The sequence below is a fragment of the Serinus canaria genome, chromosome 9 (genome assembly GCF_022539315.1).
Source record: "Serinus canaria isolate serCan28SL12 chromosome 9, serCan2020, whole genome shotgun sequence".
Lineage (NCBI taxonomy): Eukaryota > Metazoa > Chordata > Aves > Passeriformes > Fringillidae > Serinus > Serinus canaria.
The window spans coordinates 23,450,154-23,471,058 of record NC_066323.1 but is presented as its reverse complement, the minus strand read 5'-3'; the positions used below and the strand labels follow the sequence as shown (position 1 = coordinate 23,471,058).

Genomic DNA, 20,905 nt, shown 5'->3' with positions numbered 1-20,905 from the left:
CCATTTTTTGGTAGGTTCATCTCAGGTACTGGCAAGCTGTAATTAGATCACCCTGAACCCTTCCCTTGTGCAGGCTAAACAATTGTAGTTCACTCAGGCTGTCACTGTAGGAGAGGTGCTCCATCTGCCTAATCAGATCTCCAACCACAATGTCCTGTGCTCCTGCTCCATTGTCCATCCATAAGGAAACACAAAAAAATGGGAACTGGAGGGCTGGGGTGATGTTTTTAGAAGCAGGGGCTTGTTAAGTGATATTTGGGGAACAGCACCCAGGGCTTTAAGTGGTTGCCCCATGATGGTGATGATAATATTCCCTCCCAGCTTTGAGAAGTGCAGTGCTCCTTCTCTTTATGTGGATGGTTAAAGGGGTGGTGTAATCAGTGTGAAGGCAAAAGAACAAAGCATGTGTAGAAAAGCCACTGGCTTCCCAATACAGACTAAGGCTTTAGGAAAAGGACTTGGAAGCACAGCTCTCAGAGAAAGGCTTTCAAACTTCTGCTCAGAGAAGACTTGGTTTAAATCTCCTAATCTTAGTTTTGAAGTTTGGGAAAAAATATATCTGTTACCATTTGGAGCAGCCCAAAGTTGTATTTGGCTAAAGCATTGCATTTTCAGTTTCAAGCTGCAATAATCAAATTTACTCTTTCTAATCTGGTTTGCCTTAGATATGTCAGGAAATCTAAACATTTGCATTCCCCAGAAAGCAGCTGTGGTTTGGCTGTACCTGCTTGGGATCTAAAGCTGACTGGGAGCTTCCCTTTGGTGTAATAGACCTGCTGTGCCTTCTCTGATAGAAACAAACCCCAGCTGGGATGAAAAGTGTCAGTGTCATTTGTTGGCAGGGCTCTTGGCTTCCGTTTGGAAAGTTTGTTCTAAGTCACTATCCCAGGTGCCAAAACATGAGCTGAGCAGCAAGGGCTGCCTGGGGCCAGCCTGTGCCAGCCTGGCTGCTGTGTCTCAGTGGCTGCCATCCCCTGCCCACCCCTGGCTTTTCCAAAGGTGGATTGAGCAGAGCCAGCACTGCCTGCCCCATGTCCAGCTGTGACACCAGGGCTGTGCTGGCCACCCCGGAGCTCCAGGAGTGCTGCTAGTGCTGGTTGGAACAGCACAAGGGAGAAGGGAAGGATAATCAGTTCAATGTGCTGTGGAGGTGCCTTGTTGGAGTGATGTCAGGGAGAAACACGATTTCTTAATTTATGTAACAGGTGCACAGGGTCCAAATCAAAAGCAGGTCTTAGGAAAGCACTGAACATGCACATAGCAGAGGGCACCCTCCACTAAGAATTGCTTACTGGTCTAAGCAAACTAATGGAAGAGATCTTCCTCTTTTCCATGTCTGAATCAAAGTGTGGAGCCTGAGGTCAAACGTGCATTTTAGTATTGCCATGTGTAGGAGCCCATCAGGGATTTCCCCACTGGGTTTTGGAAGTTGTTTGTCTGTGGTCTCAGAATAAAGGCTTTTGGAACATCTTCCTGCCTCCCCTCAGCCTTTGGGAATCAGCATCTGTTTCAGAATCCATTATCCTGGCTCAAGGAGTCCCAGAAAGTTCCAGGTTTTCCTGCTGAACCTGCAGGAAATGTGAAACCTGCAGGTGAAATGTGTCCTGTGCAGTGAGCTTGGCTGCTTTCAGCTTAGGGGTGTGACTGGTACCCAGAAATCAGGGCATGGCCCCTTCAGGTGTGATTTCATTGTGGACTCCAATTCTCCAATTCTTCATTCCTCAAGTGCTCCTCCCACAAGCAGCATCCTCCATGGTCCAGGCAGACAGAACAAAGCAATGCCAAAATAAATGAGGGCAGAAGAGCTGTCCCATCCTAAGCACTGCCATGTGGCTAAGGGGGAATACTGGTGTGGCATTAATTTCATGGGGGTTAGATGAGCTCTGCTCATGGGCCCTCGCTGCTTTAGACCCATGAATGCTGTCACCAACCCCTCAGTGTGGTTGGGGCTTTGGCTGCTTGACCTTCCCCTGGTTTTCATTGAATGCATGCAGCTAAAAATCACAAGCACTTGTCTGAAATGAAATGCAAGTTACTCTCAGGTAATTAAACCATTTCTAAATCATAATTCTTTGTCAGTTCATTTTTCTGTTAATTTTGATTTTTCTTACTAAGGGCAGGTTTTCTCGGCTTTCCTGGCTGTGATCCCTGTTCCAGGATCTACTCAAGAGTTTGACCCAAAGCTCTCTGGGTACAGAGCTGTGTTAGTCTCAGACAGCTAAATCCCCACATGAAGCCCAGCACAGTGCTGTCTCTGACTGTATTTTGTTTTATTTTGTATGACTTGATGCCACTGGGTATCTCCATTGACATCAGGGGGTGCTGAACCAGGCTCTCTGATATTTTTACCTTTCCTCTTTCCTGCACACGTGGGCTGGAGTGGGAGAATTGATCTGAGCATAAATCTAGGCTCAGCCTAGACCATCAGAAACAGGCTCCTGGTGTCTTGTGTGTGACCTGCGGGGCTGCCAGCTGGTTCCTCTGCAGGGTTGTGCTCAATGAGTGTTTCTCTGCAGTCACTGTCAGGTGTGCTGGGCTCTTTCCTGTCTCTCCTGCTGTGGGATGCCTCCCAGTGCTCAAGGGTCCAATTTGTGGCATCACATTCCAGTTTGTGACAAATTCCAGCAGTGACAGCAGTGGGATTGTCTGCATGAGGGACCACGGAAAGGGAAAGAGGTGCAGAGACCTTGTGATGCTGGAGTCTTGCTGCAGCCTGTTTTAATTAATTACTGTGTCATGGGGGATGAAGTTGAAGAATTGGCCCTGGTGAGGGGTGTCTTGTCTAGTAAGCAGTTGCTTAGTTTAGGTTCAGTTCTTCCTTTTGTGTAAATAGTATCAAGAGTGCTGGGTGCTTTCCTTAAAATTCTTGGGTATTTCACCTGGGTTTTTATAGTTTTCCTCTTTCTTCTCCCTAAAAATAAATAATGAAAGTGAGAATGGGATCCTAAAGAAATATGTTCAAATGCTGGTAAAAACTGATCTATATCAGCCATTTCTCATTCTTAAGTTATACACAAAAATGAAGTTACAGGCGTAAGGAAAAGCTCATTGAAAGCATTAGGATTTAGGTTGTAAAATTAATTCTTAGGCAAGACTAGAACATATTTTTAAGGAAGAGAAAATAGTTGTCTGAGCACTTGGCTTCATGTATGGCTTTCAAGTGAGATGGCAAAAACAGAAGTACTCAGATTTTGGGAGGAAAGGGAATATTGAGTTGCTATTCCTCTCCTTTTAAATACTCTTCTTGCAATTTCCCTTTCTGAGGCCATGGCCCAAATGTCCAATAGTCCATTGTTTCCTTTAGATTTATCTTTGCTTTTGTTTCTTCTTCCAGTCTAACTTTCTTACAGATTTTTATGTTGACAGATAAAAAGAAGAAGAATAGGAAATACATTTTCTTGTGACCCTTTCAATATCTTTGTAATTTTCTATGCTTTGCCACCTTATATGGATCTTACCACAGCAGGTAAAGCACATTAGGAAGTAGTTCCTATTAAAAAGTTGGTAAAACAATTGCTAACATTTGAATTACAGTTAGGGTTTGAAATTGAGATGAATGAGGTGATTCACACCTCTCATAAAGAATTTTATGTCCTCCCTGTAGGGCTAGATAGGCAGCCTGTGTGATTTGCATTCAGAAGGTGTTTTTTCCCTAACTGTACAGAGCTGGAAACCTACTTCTTTCATTTAAACACAGTTCAGTTTTGTTGTCAGCTGTGTTCCACTTGAGGCTTCCCACCTCTTCTGGTTTCAGTGTCTCATTCTTCAGGTAAGGCAGGGTTCTGTGGCAGTGAAATGCTGTTCCCTCTGGAGAGCAGAAAGGCAGCTGGTGGTTCATTGTTGTCCTTGGATGACATGGAGTAGGAAGATTGACTAGACTCCTCTAGAAAATATTTTGTATGCCTTTATGTTTTTTTTTGTTGGTGGTGGTGGAGAAAATACGGGATTTACTGCTTGGAATGTGATGAGACATAATGAAAGATGAGTTGTAATAGACTCTAAATTAATGAAAGTTCTTGTAGTTTTTCTGTCACCTCTGCATTCAGTTACATGTGTTGTCCCAGGAGAATGGAGGAAGGAGTTGGCATTGCAGTAAATGCAGAAACCCCCTTGCTGAAATCCACTGGTCCCTACCAGCCTGAGTTGTTTTATAATGTACTTTATGTACATCAGTCTTCATGCTTCTGTGTCAACTCTAGGATAAAAAAGCACGGATCCCTGAGAGTGTAAATCTTTTGAATTTGCATGTAGTGTGTAGTTAGCAAGCTCTTTAGCAATCAGTGTCCTGCTGCCTGCCTCCCACATTCAGAGAATATCTCACTTAGCACTGGGCTCCTGGGAAGTTATTAAATGTAGTCAGCATTAAAGAATTTATCACCCACCTAAAGAAGCGCCAGGCATGGAAGAGTGGCCAAGGGCAGTCCCTGGCATGGCAGGCAGTGCTTGCCTGCTGTTCCTGCACCTACCAAGCTGAGTCTCTGCTCAGCTGCCCAATTAAGAGTTTGGAGTGAAATTCTGCAAGGTGAGTTTGGTGCCTTCCTACTGAAATTTGGCTGGTTCTGAGGTTAGGGCTGGTGTGGGGAAGACCAGAGGGAGTGGGCAGTGAACTGTGGAGGTTAATCACACTTTGTTCCTTCAGGACTCTGTTTACCAGCAGTGGCATTATGGCTGCTGGGCATTGATGCCAAAGATGCATCTTCCAACACCCTACTGACAACCAGGCTGTTCTGGGAAACACTGGAAAATCTCCAGTTGTAGGTGCTTTGAAGATGTGTTACAGGACTTATTATTCCTGTGTGTGAGTTCCATTCCCTACTCCTCCTGCCAGAGGTCTGGTGACAGGCACAAGGCAAGGAACAGTGACCACAGCTGCCTTCTCAGCTCTTTGCCTTCAGCCTCCTGGGTACAGCCAGACTCTGTAAGGAGCAGCCTGGAAAGCTGAGGGTGAGTGACATGAGGAGGTCTCTGCCTGCAGCAGCTGCTCCTCCCTGCAGGGAAGCTGTGGACCATGGGCTGGAAATGTGTCCAGCTGCTCCAGGTGTCCCACAGGTGTGCAGAGATTTGGAGAAGGCAGGGAGAATGGGAGCTGAGGGGCCAGGGAGCATCAGTAGATGGGAATCTTGTCTGAGGAGAATGAGGAGAGGGCCTTTGAGGAGTGAAGGGAGTGCCTGGTTTATGCCTGTGTAGGTTCCAGTGAGTGCAGCGATGTTCAGTTTAGGGAGCTCAGATGCTTTTTTTGCTCATTGGGTCCAGGCACAAGACAGTTTCTGTGGGGCACAAGCCGGGGGGAAAATCCTACCAGGCAGTGACCTATGGGGTAGGGCAGAAGGTGCTTTGGAAACTACACCAAAAATCAGAGTACAAGAGCAGTGAGAACCATGCAAACAGCAGAGGGAAAAGGGAAAAACTCAAAATAAATGCACCTAGCACCAGGCCTAGCAACATTTCATTGTGCAGGTGCTGCCCTAAGAGCTGTGTATTTGGAAGAGTTCCTGCTCTGGAAGCTGCTCAGGGCTGGTGCCTGATGGTCTCCAGCTGTCCTGCAGGCTGTGGCACTTGCTGATGCTGCCCCCTCTCTGGAGTCATGACATCCAGGGCTTCTTGCTGTCCCCCTTCTGTCCCACTCCAGGGTCCCACCACTCTTGGATGTGCAGGTTTAATTCCAGTGCCATCAAGGGGTTCTTCCGTTTTCTGGGGTTTTATAGTTTGTTTTCCACATCTACTCAAGAACTCTTGAGCAAATGGAAGGTATTTGACTTGACAAAGTTGGAAGTAGCTACACTTGCTAGTAGTTATGTTAATAGGTTATCTAAGCTGTGCTTGATAAAACTTGGGGTGTTAACCTTTTAGCCTTGATTATTTCAATTGCTAGCAGTTATGTTAGTAGGTTATCTAAGCTGTGCTTGGTGAAACTTGAGGTGTTTACCTTTTAGCCTTGATTGTTTCAACTGGAATAGCACATCTGATGATAGCCCTAGTCATGTTTAAGTGTATTTCAAAAGAGCACAGAGAGTGCAAAGTCTGCTGATCAAATTAAATAGTATCTCTGTTAATGCCCATTATGAAAGAAGGGATGGGGGAAAGGAAATTTTCCTAACTTGTGTTTTCCAAACTGCACTTGTAAGGTTTCCTGCTGGATGTGTGCATGTTGCCAAGTTGCATTAGGTGGATGGGACAAATTTGGCCTCTGCTTTGGTATTTCATGAGCTTTTTGCTTTCAAAGGACCTTTGAATGTGCTGTTTGTCTGTGTGATCTTTATATTAAAGCTGATAGTAGGATTATTTTTAACAAAACAGAGGAAAGACTTAGATTGGAAAGTTCTTTCTGCCTAGTCAGAAAAAGTGTCTGGGAGGGTCTGGCTCCAGGGTACCTGAGGCAGGAAGAAAAGACACCTCAGTTTGCCATGGACTCTGCTCCCTGGAGCTTGCCTGGCTTTTACTGCTAGCCCAGGGAGCAGGTTTATTGAGTTAGCTGCTATTTTATGTCCCAGAGCACTGGTGCACTGGCTTGTTGATTTTTGTGCTAATTCCTGGCACTACTTCAAGCATAGTAACTACCATATCTGACACACTGACAGATAAAATAGCAGCTGCTTGACTCTGCACATGTTGAGTTGATGAGTTGAAGATCCTTTGCTTGTCTTTGTGTCACCATAATATTTTCTGAAAAATCCTCTTTGCCCAGGATTTTCTCCTGGGAAGCTGAGAAGCCTCAGAGAGGAATGAAAACAATAATTATCTGATTGCTGTCCTGTGTCTGCTGCCTTGGAATGTGGCTTGGACATTGTTTACAAACAGGTGAAGGTTTGATTGGTTCCATGTGAATTGTTTTTAATTAATGACCAATCAGAGCCAGCTGTATCAGACTCTGAGTCAGTCAGGGGTATTTATTATTCATTCTTGTTAAGCCTTCTGATGTCTCTTTTTCTTTAGTATAGTTCAAGCATAGCATTCTTTAATATAATATAATATAATATAATAATATAATATAATATAATATAATATAATATAATATAATATAATATAATATAATATAATATAATATAATATAATATCATAAAATAATAAATCAGCCTTCTGTGAATAGGGAGTCAAACTCTCATCTCTCACCTCATCCTGGGGACCCTCACAAACACCACATCTTTGTATTTGCAAACATTTTATTGCTTGCAGTGGGCCTGAGCTGTGGTGTAAGGCTGTGCACAGGGAGCTGAGCTCCCAGCTAGGTGGGGATGGCCACAGGGTTAGTTTCTTTACAGCAGTCTTGCAGGTGGAGGTGGTGATGGTTTTACACTGCTGGGCACAGGAGCTGCATGAAAAAAGAACCTCACAAACTTGGGGCAGCCTGCAGTGACTGGATTCCCCTTCCTTGATGTGGCTGTGCTGAAGTGGGCTCTGCCCATGCCCCAAGTCATTATAGGGAGAGCCCTTGTTGGAAATAGCTCCTTTTTCATTTGACTTGGCCTCCTCCCCAGATTAGTTTGTGTTTAATTGCTGAATTTTCCCCAAGCTGAGGCAGCAGCTATACCAGACAGATGAGGCTCAAGAAGGATGAAGTGTTGGCTCCTGTTCAGCTGGGCCAGACACAATGCAACGTACTTCTGGCACCTTTCTCTGTGTTCCTGAGGCATAATCAGTCTTGGAGCCTTTGAAGATATTTGTACTACATTAACATTTTGGGCTTTGGACTAAAGCTTTGTTTGGAAATACTGTTGAAATGTTTGTCAAAATACAAAGGCAAAAGCTGTCAGAAGAAAGATTGCACTGAGCTCACTCTCTGATCGTGCTTGCTCAGGACTCTTCTCCACTGGAAATGAGAGGTTCAGCTTGTTTGAGAAAAATGAATCAGCCAGTCTTTGAAAAAGTTGGGGTGTGTTAAATTTGGCTTTCTGGTTTCAGAGTATGGCTTTTACAGTGTGTGCAGCATTTTAAAGACAGAGCTGTTAAACTACATGGTCAGCTAACAAAATGAATATATATTCAGTTTTTGGACTAAGTTAATTTTGTTTGCTAAACAGGCCTCTCTGCTTTTGGGAAGTGATACTGATTCAGCTAGTTTTAATGTACCAAAGCTCAAAATGAAGTCCCAGACTTTTTGATTCAAAACAAAAAGTTCTCCAAGCAGCACACAACAAAATACTGCACAGCTGATTTTGATAGAGCTGGCCAGATGGATGTCAGGTGAGGATACATAGTTTTCTGTGCATTTAGCACCTAAAGTAATTTGTAATTGTGACAGGGAAGTGTCTGAAGGTGATGCCTTTGGCATGTATTAATTGCTTTGGGGTTGCACACTAGTTTTCAACAGGGATCTTTGATGCATTCCAAAACACACATTCTGAATGTGACTGTTTTTCAAAATGGAGCAAGATACTTTATCCTGTTTTTAATAATAACAGTAAGGGTTTAAAGTCTGTAGTTTTTCTCACTTTAAAAAATAAGCCAGGCCATAGTTTTAACCAGTACTCAAGGGAGAAAAGCTTGAATGGAAAAATAATGTACATAATCAGTAGAGTAATCCTTACATCTGATCTGAAGCAGAAAATTAATTTGTTTTAGGAAGGCTATAATAAACCTTTTGGCATTGGAGCCCAGGCATGTAGAGTTGAAAGTGTTCTGCTCTGTCAGTAAGTTAATGCATAAGAACATAAAATAGAGAGGTGCCTTGGATGCAGGTGCTTTGCATCTGTGGCACAAAGTTATTCTAGCAGGGGGCTCCCATCATGGTCAGGGGCTGGAACACGTGGGAATAGAGAGCTGGGTTTGTTCAGTTGTAGGAAAATTAAGGTTGAGGGAGGCCATGCTGCTGTGTGCTGTCTTTTGGGAGAAAATAGGGAAAGTGGAGTCAGCTTCTTCTAGGTACATGGCTGTATGCTGAAAAAAAAAACCCAGATGGGAGTTGGAACATGGGAAATTATCTTCAGATAGAAATTTTAAATTTATTTATTTTACCATGAGTGTAGTCAAATACTGAAATGGGTTCTGAGTGGTTGTGGTATTGTTCATCTTTGTAGGTGCTTGAAACTTGAGTGGATGAAGCTCTCAGGTAGTTAGATCTGCTTTAAGGGGGAGGCTGAGGTAGAGGCTCCTCCCAAATTGCTAGCTAGGAAATGAGGGGCAGCTTGGGGAAAGCTGGTAAGCAAGTCCTCCAGGGAAATTAGCAGGGTGAAATCCTGAAATGATGCTGTTGGTAGCTTTCAGGAACAGTGCTTTTCTCTCTGATGTATTGAAGGCTTTGTTCCCTGAAGAAGGGAGGAGGCTGCCCTTGGGCTGGTGGGCAGCACACTCCAGAGTGCTCTGTCTCTGGGGGCTCAGCCTCTCAGCCACCCCTCTGTCCCTGCTCCTCCCCTCTTCCCACTGGAGAGGGTATTCTTCATCAAGATGAAAGAGATGAGAGAAACTAAAATTAGTATCAGAGTTATTAGAGACATTAAGACATTACTAATGAGTTCTAATTTAATCTCGGCACCCAGGCACGTATAGCAGTGAAACCTTTTATGAGGTTTCTATAATTGTGTTAAAAGTGATACCCTGAGGCTAATGCTGGAGCAAATGAAATTTCCAGGCTGTGTGCATGGCAGCACTGACCTGACAGTCCTGTGAGGAGAGTGGGGCTTGCTCTTTGCTGGGCTTGCTCTGTGTTTTACATCAGGCTCCTGAACTGTCAGGGGCTTAGTGCTGTTTCTATTTAGGAGTGCCTTCTGTGTCATTTTGGCTCTGGACCAACAAATCCCAGTCCTCAGGCTCCTGGAGCATTCATCTGGGTGGGGAAACCCAGGAGTGCAGTTTCAGCTGAGATATCAGTATCCTTAAAGCTTTCTGGAGGAGAAGCAGGTTCCTGTGTGCCTCAGTTCAGAGGGCAGTGCCAGGGGCAGCTCTGGTAGCCATGGGTTGCCTCCTAGCCAGGGCCAGCACGGAGTCAGCACAGAGCTCCTGCCATTTCAAACCTTTCCTGATACAGGTCTGAGCTTTGCAAAGCCCTGTCAAACAAAACTGCAGAGGGCTGCTGTGGGAAACGACTGCTCACTTTTTAAAATTTTATTAAACTTATACAAAAACTGTAACAAACAGCTAAATGAAAAATTACAGCTCTGGGAACCCCCTGTGACTGCTAACCACGTGGCTCATCTACAAAATGGATCTCCTACCTTTTATGTCTTTAGTCCCTCTCAAAGTTTGGTCAGTCAGCCCTTTCTGTGCATCCATTGGTGGAGATGCTTGACTGGAGGGCAGGTGTTGTTATGCTGTCCCTCCTGGGAACAAGTCAGCCTCCTCTGAATGTCTGGACTGCTAAGGCAAGGGGGGGAAAGAGGACTATGGAATGACAAATTACAATGACATTACAATACATCTATATAATATCTATCTCTTAATTGTTAGAGCCAGCTAATTGCTTATCTCTAACAGAGCTGTAGGGAGAAATGCTCTGGGTGTCAGCATCCCAGCCCTGCAGATGCTGAGTGACATCTCCAGCCCCTGTGCTCGGACACACTTTGTGTATGACCGAGTTGCTCTGCAGTCTGCATCTGGTGCCAGCTCAGAGCTGTGGTCCCACCCTGTCCCCCAGTTCCTTGTGACAGGACAGACGTGTTCAGGGATCAGGGAGCCCATCCAAGTTAAAATTAGCCCATCCAAGGAGCTCATTCCAGCCCGGGACCAGCGTGCCCAGCCAGTGACGAGCGCAGCCCTCCTGCTGCTGCTCCTGGCAGGGCCTCCACTGGGGCTTGGGGCTTCACACTGTCCTTGTTTCCCGTTTTTGAGATTAGAATAAAGTGTGAAACAAATCCACCTCCAAAATGGTACCTGACTCAGCTCAGTCTGTGACAAATTTGATCTTTGCAAACTTGTATAAAAATGGAGTGAATTGAAATATTTTAGTTTGGTTTTGACCCTCTTGACACAAATAAGAGTGGCTGTAAACTGGAAGCAACATTTTCGAGTCAAATGAGATGTTTTAGCTAGCTTGTTTTTATTTTTATTTATTGAAGCTCCTCCCTGTGGGTTGGTCTCAGTGAGCTGCTGACCTGGAGCTGGCTCTGAGCAGAGCCTGGTCCTGGGGGTGCCTATTGATTTCTCAGAGGGCATCCTCATGTTTTTGATCCCTGTCAGTTATGCATTGCTGTGTGAGGGGCAGTGCAGGTGATGGTTCATTAATGTTTCCATCCCAAGGCCTGCTCTGGGTTCTCTGCCCTGGCCTGGGTGAGAAACCCTCAGGAGGAATTGAGGCTCTCTGGAGAACTGGGGTGGTTTTCACCCATGGGTGTCTTCCAGCCCTGTTGGTGCTGTATGGGGAGGGGGTGCCAGTGGTGGAAAACAGAGACCCCCTTGGGCACAGGGAGGGGCAGTGTGGGGACACAGCAGCTCCAGTAAAATGGCCCATACAGCCAGTGGTGGGGTGGCAGTGGGGAGCTTGGCCACCTGTGTGCCACTGGTGTTCCTGGCAAAGGCTGTCTACTTCCCAGAGCCTGAGGGATGGGATGGAGGTGGACCCTGTGCCCCCTTTCCCTCAGGGCCTCTGTCTCTGGCTTGAGGTGGAGGGAAGGAAGGGAAGAAAGCCCCTGACACACTGTCACACTTAATGCTGTGTGACTCTTTGGGCTCTGCTATTTATGTGTGCCCCTGGCTTTGGGTTTGCTTGCTTAACAGTCTCTTTTTTTTTTCCTCCCCTCCTAAAAATGTGTATTTGTGGAGCTTCAGAAATACTCACCTGCAGTCTGTACCAGATCCTTTCTGGCACCTGCAAGTCCTCTGGTGTAGAACGAACAGACCCTGAGTGTGTCCATCACAACTCTGTGATGCAGGTTCCCTTACCAAGGATACTAAACTTACTGAAACACATACAAAGAGGGACTGATTTAAAAAAATTAAAAACATTCTAGAAGAATGAAGTTTTTAATCAGCCTTCAACTTTCTCTGTAGTTGCAAGGTGAGAGGGATTGCAGTGCCTTTAATTTTTTTTATTTTTTTAAGCTGCCTAGGAGCTCAGAGGTTTTTTAAGAAGGTTCTCCTAGTGTAAGAGGTGAATAGGTGATTCCTTGGGGCACACCAGGGGTGAGTACTGAATCCTCATTTAGGGCAAGGTGACCCCTCACACCTTCAAGTTTTGATACCTGTAGTGCAAGATGTATGGTGGAAATATTGCCCCTTTTATGGTGCATCTTCATGACCATGATTCTCTTGTGCCCCTGACTATGTTCTGCGGACTTTTGTGCCCAGTGTTCTTAACAGTCTAAAATAACTTATCAGCTGATAAGGTCATGTTACTCAAATGAAATCATCACAACTTTGTGTCATTCTGACAACAGCTGAGCTTCACATTGTCATTCCTTGTGGGTTTTGTCTTGTTTCAGAATATAAAATGGGGTGGTTCTGAGGTTAAGATGCATTGCTTTTATGGTGTGAGTTCAGGAGTTTTCTAATTTTTGTTTTTCTGGTTTTCTTTAAGAGTCAGATTTACAGATCTGCCAACACAGAGCACCAACATGTTGCACCAAAAAGATGGAAGAAAGCTACCAGGCAGCTGTTCGGAGGGAGAGGGCTCAGAGCATCCAGGCCCTGAACTTTGAGCTGAAGTACATGATTGTTGGTCACATCACAGCTTTTCAAGGTAGGAAATTTGGAATAGCTCGTTAACAGTAGCCTCTGCAATCCAAAGGAGAGCTCTTATCTTTATTTTTCATTCCTCTTGCATTGCGTGCTCTTGTCACTGCCTTATGGTTTGCTTCCCAGTTCTTTGATGGTTGTGCTCTTGGATAAAGGTGGTGGCACTTAATCTTGACTGGTATGTTAAGCATCTTCCTAAATCTAATTAGGAACAGATTTAAGGGGTTTCTGGGGTTAGTGTGGATTTTTGAAAGACATTTTTAAGTGTCTTTTCAGTGCTTGCTGGTCATGCTATTTGATAGTCTCTTGTGTTGCCAAACCATTTACAGGCGTAGAACATTAAATGAAGATGCATTTGTGTGTTGATGCTGAAAAATGAGTGCTCTAACTGATATGTCAAATGAGAATACAGCTCTTGCTTCATGACAACATGCAAGAGAACCTTGCTCTAACAGACACATGTCAGACTATTTAGCTCCTTCATGCAGGAGCTTGTTGCACTGTTACAGGGAGGAAAATGCAGGGGGAGAACTCTGCACTGCAGTGTTGGGTACTGCAGGCTTTTCTCTAGAAGGGCATTTAAACATAGGCTGTGAACTTTAAACTTCTGGTAGCTGAGTGATTAAATCAGTCAGTGAGTGGTGAATCCAGCTTCCTGACCTCTGTGGGCCCAATTATGTGCTTAATTTTAACTCTGCTTTGCTGTGTTCAGTGCTGAGCACTCCCATGGAATGGGTTCTGAAACGAAGCCAGAAGTTATTAAAATACCAAGTGTTGAGGCGTGGGTGATTAAGATCTATTGTTAGAAGGCAGGTTTTATCAGTAGTATCTTTTTTTGTCTGGTTTCTCCCATTTGAGTGAAAATACTGTAAATAAAAGATGTGACTGACAGTTAATAAGAGACAGCATATTATCAAAAATTGACAATGAGTGATGGTGGCAGTCTGAAATAGACATGAAGGGGCAAGAGAAAAATCTTCTTCTTCTGTTTTTTATATCATTCCTTTTTTACCCACAAGGGAGAAATTGCATTTTTGGTTTATTTTACAATTAATCTTTGAAAATGTTTGATATCCCCTTTCATTAAAAAATTGGCTTGGAGGGCACTTCAGAGGAGCACTGTAGTGAAAGAGTGCCTGTTGGCATTGTTAAATGCTGGTTATTCATTCAAGCAATCTTTCAGTATTATGATGGAATAAAGGTAAGGTCAGAATAGATTAACCTAGCAGCCCCTTGGGGTCAAGCCAGAGGCTTTATTGGCCATTGCAGATGAAGCCTTTTGATGGAATGAAAGCAGTGGTTAGACATTTCACACAGTTTAAATTTACAAGCATTTTCTGGAAGTGGGTAAATAGGTTGTTTGTTGTGACTTGCTGTGGCTGGCCTTCTGTCTGCGTTAGGTGGGAACACTTGAAAAATGTAACTTTGCTGGCTTGCACTGGGAGCTGCTTTTGTCCTTTGGTTTTGTCCCAGGTGTCAGGGAAAAGCCTCTCTCTTTATCTTGTGCTGGATAAACATTCTGTTGCTAAGAGTGGTGCTGTGTGAGACATTTACTGAGAGAGAAGATCTTTGCATTGAATTAACTCTGTCCTTTTGGTCTGTTTTCACTTGTTGCTATTTTGAATGATAAAGTGAGTGTGCCAACAGCACATTTTACAGCCTGAGAAAAGGAAACTCTGATTTTTAGAAGCTTTCAGATGCTTTTTAGATTTCATGGGTTTTTTTTTGCAGCAGGGAGAACTGACTGAGACTTATTGAAAAATAGCACTTTATTCATTTGTATGGAGCGGTGTTTACTTGTACAATTTTCATGCACAATTTACTTTTATATATACACATTTTTAGTTCTGTTAGTTTAGTCAAAGCAAAGCAGTAGTTAGCCTTGCTGCCTGCTTCTGAGGAAATCTAAGCTGCTTTTTATGCACTTGAAGCAGACAATACTGTTCATATTACACCAGTGCTGATGAAATAATTTTCAAGATTACTGTGGTGTAAGAGATGGATTTTCAGTAGTCCATCACTGAGAACATAGTGCTGGCAGTTAAATTTCATTGGGAAAAGAGACAACTTTTTTGGAAAGGGAGACACCCAAAGAAAATGTTGTTGTTTTTTTTTTTTTTAAGTTATCATCTCTTTATATTCTTTCAAAGAAGTCAAAAGACAGTTCTGGGGACATTTAAGTGCCACAGGTATTAATAAGAAGGAGCTTTCTCAGGTGAGTAGGAGTTTTGGTCTAAATTTGGTTAAATATTCCCTCTACACTGCCTTGGCACTGCAGCTGGCTGTGGGTATTTTGGACTTGAAGAGATACAGTTTGGGGTTTTCTCCTTGAAAGTGAAAATGTTATTTCAGTAGCTTTGCCCACAGCTGAAAAAAGACAATTTTCACAGGTGGATTTAGTTGTGCAAAATAATTAGTCTGTAAGACCTGATTAGATACATCACAGCTGTGGCGGGCTTGTTGTATTTGGGCTAGTGCCCAATCCATTTATATGGACAACTTCAGCACTAAGGTTGTCCCACTGTTTTTCCCCTTTGAAGTTTCCAAGTGTTTTTGCTCCAACACTTCACTAAATCAAGCTGCTGCATGGATGGGTTTTGCTTGCATGCCTGTCTCAGGTGCTCTTAGCACGGATCTGAGTGGGAAGAGCCCCACTGCACCAACTGCAGAGAAAAATGCCCTCCCCATGAGAAGCAGGACAGAGAATGGAAGGGCCAGCTGGGAGGCACATCTGGGAGGCACAGCATCACAATCAGCTCCTGCAAAACCATGGAGTAACACAAAATCTGGGGGTCTGACAGGCTGAATGCAAGCAGGGCCCGTGGGAGGGCTTCATGGAAAGCTGGTGCATTTACTTTCTCCTCATGATCTGCTCCATGGTGTAGCCTCAAGGTCATAGCCATGGTTTTGGTCCCTCCACAGATGTGTGACTGCTCCACATGGAATCACAGGCAAGGAGGAGTAAGAGCATGAGATGAGTGAGTGATCCAGGCTATAATAGGAGCAGTGTAACAGAGGTGAACGTGCCTGTTGTGATGATCCTCCCTGTCAGACTCTGGCTCTCCACAGCTGGCTTTGCTGTGGGTGCATTTTGGAGCATTTGGAGCTTTGGGTCACTTTGTGCCACCCAAAAACGTGCCTGCCTGTCCTTGCTCCTGTGGCTGCAGCCTGAAATGCCCAGCAGAACTATTTAAATGAATGATAAACAGGACACTTCCATTTTGTATCTCACTTTTCCCTGTGATAACCAGAAGATTCTCTTCTGAACTTACTGTTTCCTTTGTCACAGTGATTATTTTAGGCTTGCCTGTAAACAAATTTATTATTTTAGATGGAAGTCTTTGTGGTGGTGGTACCTGTTATTTGGCAGAGTCATCCATCCCTGCCCCAATTTCCTCATGCAGTCCCTGCACCCCTTGGGGACACTTCCAAGTGTGGCAAGTGCTTCATTGTTAGTGGATGAGGAGCAGTGTGGGTGTGCAGGCTGAAAGCTGCTGTCAGAAGAGGTATGGATAGTCTGACAGGAAAGCTTTGTTGTGGGCAGACAGCAGAGAGAACCTGGCCTCCCTTTTCTGTGTCCTTTTTGGAGTGCTAGCAGGTGCCACGTAAGGACCCACAGACAGCTTGGCTCTGCTCCTGTCATCGTGTGCTGAGGCTAATTTGAGGTAATGAGAATCCAAACACTGATCATTTATTTGTTCTGATGATGATCTCTGCACAGAGGCAGAACAAGATACTTTTAAACCTACATCACTTTTCAGTCACCAAATTAGCAGCTGTCAGAGATATGGTGAAAAACTTTGAGCTCAACAGTTTAAAAGAGTTACTGTTCTCTGCACTTGTTTTTACAGTAGGCAATAGGAATTGTTCACTTAATCTCTGAAGAGAAGGCTTCCATGAACAAAGCTTGTTGGTCATAAAGCACTAAATTGTCTTGCTTTTCTGAAATAACATTCATTTGACCTTGTGGGTCAGGTTCTGGGACCAGTTCCAGTGTTCTTCCAGCTGTGGGAGGGAGGATGAGCTTTGGAGCTCTGTTCTTCTCACCCCTAGCCCACAGGATTTGGCAAAGCTGTGCTCACCTTCTTCTTTCAACAGAAGGGGAAGGTGCTGGTTGGGAAAACAGCTTGCTGCAGTTTCCAACAGCTGCAGGTGCCCTGACATTGCAGTGCATGCACATTGGTTTGCCCTGGTCCATCTGATCCAAGCAGGAAACTTGGGAAGGACATGAATGACAGAAGGGGAAGCTTGTTGTGGCAGTCCAGGACTTCTGGTTGTCAGTAAAATGCCTGAAAGTTAATGCCTTGTTTATCCTTAAAGTCCTAAAGCACAAAGATTTTCCTCTGAAGCCCCCATAGGGAATGGGGATAACTGGATGGTTTCAGGGGATCTTGGGATGGATAACACCAGTGGGCCCATTAATCAACTGATCTGAACTCTCCCAGAAAGGAATAATACACTGCACTCAGGGCTGTGTGGAGTCAGAAACATTTTCTGTTTTCATTTGGCTCTATTGCAGTGTTCCTGATACTTATTTTCACTGAATTCAGAAATATCAGCTTGAAATAGGGGCGTGTGGTTGATGGTGTTGAAGTGCAATGACATTTACAAAACAAAGACTTGGCTGTAGAAGTGCACTCTGGTTTGAAGTAAATTACTGCATGAAGTGTAGCCACAATGCTGAGATGGATGCAGTCCAGAATCGATGAGCTGTTTAAAAAAAAGCCAACCATCACCAGCAGAATCCTGCCAAAGCTCACCACCAGTGCTTCTGGTTCCTGTTATTTACTGCTGGATTATAGAAAAGCAGAAGTGTTGTTTTCTAAGTAGGTTTTTGTCATCCTGTACTGCTTGGTCCTTTACTCAGACAAGTTGTTCCCCATCCCTTCCCACTGGTGTTGTGCTCTGCTGACCTCTGAGCTGGAAGTTACAGTCTCACAGCAGGGAGTTCTGCAGTCTTTCATTAATAAAGCACAAAATTTCCAGTGACAAAATACCGCCCAAACCTATGAAGAAGGTAAAGAAGAAGGACCAGTCTCTGCCCTAAAACCTCCATCTTGCTTTATAGGTATTACTGTATTCTAAAACCCCAAACTCTGAGTTTTCCACCACACTCTTCTATTTGAATTACACACCCGTAATCTCAGTTCTGTTATTCCATTTTGGAAGCCTTCTCCATGGCCTCAGGTCTAATGCAGTGTTGTCCTGGGATTCAGCACAGAAAGTCTAAAATTCTGTCAGCACAGAAAGTCTAAAATTCTCAGCATCCAGAACTCCACCAGGCCAGGATGCAGAATTTTGGCATCTAGGCAAAAATGATTTACACCAGAGGGAGTGTCTCTGCTCGAGTGTCCCTGTCCCCCTCCTGCTGCAGGGCCCCAGTGGATCTGTGTTCTGCAGCAGCAGTGAGAGCTGGGGCTGTGCATGCATGCAAGGCTGCAATATCCCTTGCTAGTGTGAGCTGCCTGCTGCTGGAGCACTGCTGCCTGCCTTTGGGGCTGCAGCTGCAGCAGCCTGAGTTCATCCCCATGACCAAACCAGGCTCAGCTCAGCTGCTGCTGGTCCTTGCTGAAATGCAAGCCCAGCACTGCACTGGGTACTCTTGACAGACTTCAGGCACTTGTGGAGTGCCTCAGTGTGGGTGTACTGGTGCTGCAGACAGGCAAAGGGAGGAACAGGGAAGGGAAGATGTGTTTCCTGAAGTGGAACATCATATACCACAGGATCCCTCTGAAAAAGTATTTGCTAGAGACCTTGGAGAGGAAGGAATTTTGTCTTACTGTAGTCTCCTGAGGTGTTTGCTGCAGGAGTGAGGGATGCTCCTCTTGTCCTTGATCTTGGCCTTGTTGGGCTGCTTTGCCCTAAATGAGGGCATGGACAGTTAATAAACAGGGAAATCTATCAGAAATATGAACATGCTTTCTTATTTCCCTGGAAATTGATAATTCCAGAGCTTGCCAAGTCTAGGCCAAGATGTACCAATTATCCAGTGGTGAGATTATCCATTGTTGGGCTCACTGTCCCTTAATTCCTTTCTCCCCAGGTTATCTTTTGGTGGCCACAGCAGAATTGGCAATGTTGACTATGTGCTGATGCTGTTTAATTGTGCTTCAGGTCTCCTGCTTGAAACACACTGCCTGCTGGTTCCATGGTGTCCATTGATCCTGAAATTTTACCATTACAAATCTATTATTTGATTTGATTTATATTATGATTTTATCTTCTCTGTGCCATGTATGGTTTCAGAGCCCAGGGCTTTGCTAAGATTTCCGTCTTTGCATGTGGGGTGGTGGAAGGGGGTGTTAAATTCTCGCCTGTGATTGTCCTTCTCTTAGCAAAATAAAAGGTTTGCAATGTCCTATTCCCTAATTCTCTCACCTTTTATCTCCTGAATGTGCAAAATTAAAAGGAAATCTTGGTGGGGGCCAGGGACTGTGAGTAAATATTAACATTACATTGTGAATGGAGATTATTGAACTTGCTCTGCAGCTCATGTGCTCTGTCTCTAAACTTTCTGAATGGTGTGAGGTGTATTTTCGTTTTGGCTGAGAGACTACCTGTGGTGCTTTGGAATAATACTTTTTCAGAAGTTGTGCGTACATTTTTGTCAGGATTCTAGATTAAGATTGATGCTTTCATGTTGTACATTACTGAAATAATTATTTGTTTCTTACTTGGTGTCTTATATTGTTCCATTTTTTATAGAAATTGAAATCGGTGTGATCTACTATCCATGAATAGTTTAAGAAATTTACTTTATTTCTGTGTACAAGTTGAAAATTAAATAGGGAAAAACCCCAAATAAAAACTTAAAGTAAGACCTACCTTTAAAATTTTCCTGTAGTGCCTACTGAACATAAAATGAGCTTGTGCAGAAGTTAATTCCAGTCTCTCATGTCCTCTAAGAATGTGTGCCTCCAGATTCTTCCCATACTGTTTCATTTCCCAGAGGGTACATTACAAAAAGCAAGTATCTGATGGGTTTTATGGCTTTCACTATTTTTTCAAGGTTATTTAAATCATACTGAAAAGATAATTTCCCTAATCCGACTACTGATCCCATTCTATGTTTCCTTGATAGTGCTCCCCTCCTACAGCTAAAGTACAGCTTTCATCCTGTATTTCCCACTGTAACCCATGCTGCTGGTCACCTGGGATCTAAATGTCAGCTACTGTCACAGGCCAGTAATTCCAGCCTTTTTTCCCAGTATAAAAATTCAGAGGGGAACAGTTTGGGCTTTTCCTGCGCTCCCTTTTGTGTTAGAGATGTGTGAGCTGTAAAGATTCTCTATCTTCACTGCCAGGTTTATCCACCTGTGATGCTGGTGTTTTATCAGCATCTCTGACTCCTCTGGAATGTAAATACCTGTTTGTCTTGGTAATTTCTGTGTGTTTCTGATTGCATTAATGAATCCCATCCCTTGGCTGCTGCTTGTCATTTGGGCAGCTTGTTAGCAAGAAGAGATCTTCCGAACAAGTCTTTAAAAAGAACACAGGAGAAATCAGAGGAATAATGGAGGAAATAAGAAAATTCTGATGATTTTATGCTTTCCAGTCAAGTGGAAAAATTAGTGGAAACCTAGAAAGGATGCTTAATTCCAGCTGTGTGACAATATTTACAGGGGTCTTAGGATGAGGGAAGAGACGAGAAAGTTGACTCTATGTTTTAGAAGGCTGATTTATTATTTTATGATATATATTATGTTAAAACTATACTAAAAGAACAGAGGAAAGGATTTCTGCAGAAGGCTAGCTAAGAATAAAAGAAGAATGAATAACAAAAGTTTGTCTCTGACAGAGACAGTCTGGACAGCTGGACTGGGATTGGCCATTAATTAGAAACAACCAGATGAGACCAATCCCAGACCCACCTGTTACATTCCACAACAGCAGATAAGAATCGTTTACAGTTTGTTCCTGAGCCCTCTCAGCAACTCAAAAAGAAAAAGTCCTAAAGAGAGGATTTTTCATAGAACATGTCGGTGACACAGCTGTAGAATGGAAGTCACTTTCCTGCAAACCAAATTCAGTAATGATCATATCCACATAAGTCTTTGTAGGGTTACTACAGCTGGTGACTGTATTGTTAATAGAGGATTTCTCCTTAAACATAGGAAAACCCTCCATTAAATCTTACCTGTTCCCCTGCAGTGACCTTTTATGCAGTGGCAACCAGCAGTCACCCTTGGCAGTGGCCAGCCCTGTGAGCAGCTCACTGTTACAGCAGTTCCTGAGTGCAGCCTTGCTGGGTGAAATGCTGCAGTTCTTCTGAGGAGTACACATCACGTGCAGAGCTGTGGAT

General features: G+C 43.9%; 1 protein-coding gene across 1 annotated transcript in view; it reads left to right on the top strand.

Annotated features, from left to right (window-relative positions):
• Positions 1-20,905, top strand: part of LOC103815703 (glypican-5-like) — a 362,048-nt gene that overhangs the window by 11,624 nt on the left and 329,519 nt on the right. The window contains exon 2 of the mRNA XM_018913241.3: positions 12,446-12,607. Within this exon, the coding sequence (XP_018768786.2) occupies positions 12,446-12,607 (162 nt within the window). The remainder of the gene's footprint in view (positions 1-12,445; positions 12,608-20,905) is intronic.